The following is a 6,608-nucleotide window of genomic DNA, read 5'->3' on the forward strand; positions in this document are numbered from 1 at the left end:
GGCATCCCCCTGTCCAACGAGGAAGCGCCTGGCTGGCTTCCTCACTCACTACCCGGATTGGCCTTGGCCTTGACCTATTTCTCCTAGCCCTGCTTCCACGACTGAACCTGGGCGAGGCCAGGAATGCCCCTGGTGGTTGGGCAGAGTGTGGCCCAGAGGTCAGTGAGTGATCAGCCTCAGGGATGGCCCTCTGTGCCTATAGCCACAGCTCCACAGGCAGCCAGGGGACAGTGCTCTGCCATGTGTTTAAGACTCTCACTCTGTTAGCTCCAGACCCCCCGAGCCGCAGAAAAATCCTTCCAGACTTTATCAGGATGCCAGAGGAAGTTATGGCAGTGACGCTGAGGAGGAGGAATACCGCCAACAGCTGTCGGAACACTCAAAGCGTGGTTACTATGGCCAGCCTGCCCGATACCGGGACACGGAATTATAGTTGCCTGAGAATGGACTCTTCTGGGCCCGTCTGCTGCCACAGCAGAGTGACACTGCCGCCAGGCCACTGCAATGGTTCTTCAGTTAAAATGCACTGCGGAGATGCGGTGGGCCATGGGCCCCTGTGTTGTCACGGGAGCCAGGGACAGCCAGTACAAATTAAGAACTGAAGGCTCTGCTTGCAGGACTGGGTTAGAGGAGTTTGTGGCTTTTGCTGAGAGATAAGAGGAACACTAGACTACAGTCTGATACTGTTACTCACTTCAGTGGACCAAAATCTGTATTAATTCTGTTTGCGTATTTTTAATATGTATATTAAGAAGCAATAACTATTTTTCCTCATCAGTAGCTGCCTTCAAGGACTGTGTTAATGTGAGGCAGAATGTGAAAAAAGGAATAAAAAATACTGTTGGACTCGAACTAAATTCAAATAAGTATTTTATTGCAGCTCTCTAAGTGCCTTTGATGAGAAGTGTCTTAAATTTTTCTTCCTTTGAAGCTTTCTGCAGCACCATAATGGACTAAAGCATTATTTTGACTAAATTTTTATACCAGTTTAATAGCCGCGATTTTCCCTGCACTGTATCATCTTTTCGAGGCATTCCATCTTTGTAATATTTTCCATAAATTCTGACTGTATATATAATAGCTATATTTGATAGTTTGGCTATAAGTCCTCAGTAGCTTGAGTCCAAGAAGTTAGTATAGAAATTTTTTGTTTGTTTCAAACCAAGTGCTCCACAAAAGCAGATACTCAAGGAAAACACATTTTATTTCCAAAAGTGTGTATTGACAACTGTTTTATAATTTAATAAAAAGGAGTACATTGCAATCAATAACTTGCTTCGTGATAGATTTCTACACTACTTCCGATTTTTAAATGCAACTTTCATTTCAACTGATCATTAAAGTGAGAACTTGCTCATTGTTGAACATTGGAAAATGGAGACACATATGAAAAAGAAAATAAAAATCACCCATAATCCCATCCATCAGATAATTCTGGTGAATTTCCTCCAATTACATATCTATGGATGTCTGCGGGTATGATATTTGAGGGTATGCTGTGTTTGCAGTTCTGTTTCCTACTTTTTCTATTTAACATTCTATCACAAATGTTTCTCTTAGGTAGTTAAAAATCCATGCATACATCATTATTAGTAACTGCAGGGTAATACATCCCGTGACTGCTTCATAAGTGAACAGTTCTATTATGGACTGGATTATTTCCAGGTTTTTGCCTTTTTTACATGAAATGTACCTCTCTATGTAATCCATTTTTGTATGTCAGTGATCAGTATTTCAGTCCTTTTCTGTAGGTAAGTTCTCAAAAGTAAAATCGCTGAGTAAAAGCACAGGAACATTTTCAGGTTCTTGATGTTTACTACCAAATTGCTTCCTAGAAAATTTAGACCAATTTATGTTCCCACATTCACTCTTGGAAGACTAAAATTGGTTTAGGATTTTAGCAAGACAGTTTTAGGAGGGTAGGCTTGCATGAGTCAAAAGTACACTGAATTTGGGAAAGAAGGGGAAGGGTTTAATTCCATTTGGGTCTTGTATGATGTGAGTTGACACAAAGGTGTTAAACTTGTGCTTTAGTTGAGTTAGAAATTCATCTTACTGGTAACTGAATTATACTGTAAACGTGTCCTTGGCTGTGACTTTAGCAGCAGATGTAATAAAGTTAAGGATCTTGAGCTGAGCTCAGCCTGGATTATCTGAGTGGACCATAAATCCAACAACATGTGTCCTTACAAGAGACAGAGAAGGTCACGTGAATATGACGGTGGAGATTAGGGTGATGCAGCCACAAGCCAAGGAACACCTAGATCCACCAGAAACTAGATGAGCCAAGAAAGGTTTCCTTCCTAGAGCTTTCAGAGGGAGCATGGCCCTGCTGACAACTTGATCTCATACTTCTGGTCTCCAGAACTGTGAGCAAATACATGTCTGTTCTTGAAGGTCACTGAGTTTGTAGTAATTTGTTGTAGCAGCCAGACAAAACTGATACACATGGTAACTTCTATACAGTTGTTAAGAAAATTTAGGAGAGACAAGGATAGTGTTCACGATAAAGCCAGCATTAGAAATAGGTCTGTCAGGACACTAACAGTATAGACAAAGTCTTGGATTTTCATGTCTGAAAGGATACTTTGAGACCTGAGCCAGGCCCCACATTTTACTGATGTGGAATCTGAGATCCTAAGAGGAAAATTTCTCTACTGAAGGCCACACAGGTGGTTAGGGGCAGGGACAAGTGAAGACGTCAGCTCTTCTGATTCCCACTCCACCAGCCTGCTTCTCCACGTGCTGAGCCACTGAGCAGAAGTTTCTTCACTTTTCTATACCAGATCGTTTCTGCAGGAGCTGACTGCCTCCATTTCACCATACTGTTTCAGTTTTAAGTGACAGACATCCATCTCTACGGGTCAAACAATGAAGGAGTTCTTGGCTCACGTAACTGGAAAAGATGAGAGTGGATTTGGTATTAGGACAGAAACTAGGTCCTCAGTAATCCCAGTGGGACTTTCTTGCCAGCCCTCAGTTCTCCCCTCTCCACCCTGAGTCTTTTCTTGTCTTTCCTCATTCTCTCTGATAGTGGACATGCCTTTTTCACACACTGGGGAAGAAGGCTGCTGATAGCTCCAAATCCACATCTTTCCTGTACCATGACCCCAAAGCCAAGAGAAAGCTTCCTGTCAGAGCCACAGAAAAGACCCAGGAAGAGCCCTGATTGGCTTCAGGTGGGTCACACGTCCGATCCTGTGGTGGAGTGCCAAGGGGCAGGGTCTGTGTGGCAGGGGCTGCTGGCTGCTCTCCCAGTTCCCCATTCTCCTCTTATTCCAGGGCACGCAGCTGGAGTACTTCCCCAGTCCACCTTGGAGAGAGGCCTGGTCAGATGATGGCATTCCAGTTGATGGGGGACATGAGCAGATGTGATGTGCCCCTCTCCCAGGTCTGGCCCACCAAAATCTCCTTACGTGCTTCTCCTCCATGTTCCTTCTCTTGGTTGGCTGGAAGGGAGGCGACCCCAGGGCAACCTTGGAAACCTCATATTGAATAAGGCAGTGGCCCCACCGGTTGGCAGTCACCAGTCTGGATGACTGCATGGAAGAAAGTTACCTCCTGACCTATTCATCAGCCCAGCCCAGCCCAGCATAATAGTTTATGTGAACAAGAAATAAACCTCTACTGAATTTGACCCATTGTAATGGAGGAGTTTACGTTTCCACTGTTAGTCTACATTAACTAGTACAATAAACATATTGTGCCCATGCATGGAAAAACTGCCATATCAAATGTACTAATCAGGCAGGCCGTAGTAATAAACAACCACAACTCTTAGTGGTTTAAAGCAACAAAGGGTTATGTCTCACTTGTGCCACCTGTTAATCATGCGTGCCTGGGAAGGACTTTGCTTTAGTCTCATTCTCACTCAGGGACCCAGGTTGAGGGAGGCTTCATCTTTGTGCTTCCATGATTGCCAAGGCAAGATGAAAGGCTATGGTGACCCGTTCACTGGTTTTTAAAGCACCAGTTCCAGACTGATTTTTTTTTTTCTTTTTCTTTTTTTTCTTTGCCCATTTTCAATGAGAACTTTTTTTTTTTTGAGACAGTCTCACTCTGTCACCCAGGCTAGAGTGCAGTGACATCATCATAGCTCACTGCAGCCTCAAACTCCTGGGCTCAAGTGATCTTCCTGCCTCAGTCTCCCAAGTAACTGGGACTACAGGCGTGTGCCACCACACCCAGCTAACTCTTCATGAAGGGACAGCTCAGGAGTTACAGTGACAGGAAGGAAACCGATGTGTCAGCCTCACTCCCCTCTCCTCCCTTTCCTTTATGTCGCCTTCCCCACCCCTGCTTGTCTCTGGCTCTCCCACTCTTTCGTTAGTGTCTCCCTATCAGACTCTGAAGAACTGTCAGTGCAGTTCTTTCTCCTGTCCAACATCTAGTGCCTAATAATCACTCAACACATGTATGTGCATCCATGCAACTTATGTTCCCTCTCAGTACGGACTGAATTTCGAATGGAATCATCTGCAACTCTCAGATCCCTTCCTGAGGAAATGGGATGACGGAAGGATTAGGCCAAAAAGCATGTACAAGTCTCAAGAGTCCTCTTCATAAAGTTCCGCAGAGGTTTGCAATCCTTGTGCTGCCTTCGGAATGTCAATATGTTGACAACACGAGCCCTCACTTAGGACACTTGGAATGTGACCCTACTAGTCAAACTAGGGACACAATCTTTGTCCTCAGATCTTTGCTGACACTCAGGCCTCCCTGCAGCTCTCTTGTCCACACATTGTCCAAGCTGTATGTGTGAGGCTCTTCAAACACATCTTGGAGGCAGACTTGGTCCCTGCCTTTATAGAGCTTTGTTCTTCAAGTTTGTCAGAAGAGACACTATTTAAATTTAAGAACTCTGTTGTGGGGCAGTGTTTCAACCTATTGGATGGCCACATTTTTTTGTAACCTAGGATCCTTCCTTTGACCTTCTATTTTCTTGAACTTTCTCATAGGGATCTAGCAGGGAAACTAGATCAAACATCTATCCTTGTCATGGCAGGGCCAGCCATCGCTCCTCCTGGCACCAGCACCATTTCTCTATTTCAAATGATATTATCCACAGTCTTGGAATCCCCTTGATATGTTCCCTTAGGAACCTGTATGCAGATATGGAAGATAATATTTTCCAAAAATGGTTACAGCAATATTTTCAGTCCCACATTCTTCCAGAACCTTATTTCTCTCCATCAAGAAGGAGATGGTATTTACTCTCCCCATGAACCTAGGTGGGACTTTATGACTGCTTCAATGAATGTAAGGTGGCAGAAATAGTGACACATGACTTGGAAGGCCAGGTCATAGAAGGAGACACAGGTTCCTGCTTGCTCTCTCTTGGAATGCTTGTCTTCAAAACTCACCCTGTGAGGAAGCTCACACAGAGAGACCACATGAGAAAGTCCATGTGCAGAAGAACTGAGTCCTCAGCCAATGGCCAGCGTCCACTGCTAGATGTGTGAGTGAAGCAATCCTCAGATAGTCCCAGCCCCCAGCCTCTGAGGCCCCAGACATCACTGTGGCAAAGACGAGCTGTCCCTGCTGCACTATGACCAAATCCTTGACCCAGGGAATCCATAAGCATAACAAATGGACATTTCTACCACTCAGCTTTGGGGTAGTTTGCTAGACAACTATAGTAACTAGGACAGTGAACCAAGCATAAAATGTTATTGAAACTTCCCAGATACTTTCGTTACCTCAGCATCTGTAGATCCCTTCTTGTACTCATGGCACTGTAGCAATGCATGGCTACTGTACGGATAACCAAGGGTGTGGTTCTGCTGCCATGGCCAGCTCCGCCATGATGCAAGCAAAAACATGAAAAATGGGCAAAGACTTGCACAAGCATAAGAATAACTGGGAATTGACTATACAGTGCATAAAATACAATTTGCCCAAAATGAATGCTATGGTTTGAATATGCCCTCTAAAACTCAGGTCAAAATTTAATTGCCATTGTGACAATATTGGGAGGCAAGACCTTTCAAAGGTGATTAGGTCATAAAGGCTCTGCTCTCACGAGTGGATTAATGCTGTTATCGTGGGACTGGGTTAGTTATCTCGGGAGTGGCTCCTGATAAACAGGGTAAGTTCCACTCAACTTCCTTTCTCTGTCTCTCGCCACGTGCTGCCTTCTGCCATGGGCTGACCTTGGCCAGATGCCAGTGTCATGCTCTTGGACTTCTCAGCCTCCAGAACCATGAGCAAAATCAACTTCTGTTCTTTATAAACTCCCTAGTCTGTGGTATTCTGCTACAGCAGCAGAGAACAGACTAAGACACAGACCACCTCTAATCCTGATGTTGTGTTTGCTAGAACCCTGTTTTTGGCATTGGTATTTTATACCCCCCCCCCACTTTCTTAAAGAAAGAAGAGAAGGCATGTGGGGGATGAGACATTTGATTCCGTCCATAGCCCTGAGCCTTAGCACCTCCAGCTTTCTGGCTTCCTTTACAGCCTTTTCTTAGCTCTTACACATCTAGTCCTTATGCTTAGTTTGCTAAAAGCAGAATTTCTAGAATCTAATGAGCTGATTACCAAATAGTAGTGGCAGCATCAGCAGCTTCCCCCAAATAACTCCAAATCATCATGATCATCATCAGCAT

At 44.5% G+C, this 6,608-nt stretch overlaps 1 protein-coding gene across 1 annotated transcript in view; it reads left to right on the top strand.

The window, feature by feature from the left end:
- The window catches only part of TJP2 (tight junction protein 2), a 70,810-nt gene extending 69,544 nt beyond the window's left edge, over positions 1-1,266 (top strand). Inside the window, 1 exon segment of the mRNA XM_045562404.1 lies at positions 268-1,266. Within this exon segment, the coding sequence (XP_045418360.1) occupies positions 268-433 (166 nt within the window). The 3' untranslated portion in view covers positions 434-1,266.
- Positions 1,267-6,608: the final 5,342 nt, after the last annotated feature.

Source organism: Lemur catta, chromosome 10, assembly GCF_020740605.2.
Source record: "Lemur catta isolate mLemCat1 chromosome 10, mLemCat1.pri, whole genome shotgun sequence".
NCBI lineage: Eukaryota > Metazoa > Chordata > Mammalia > Primates > Lemuridae > Lemur > Lemur catta.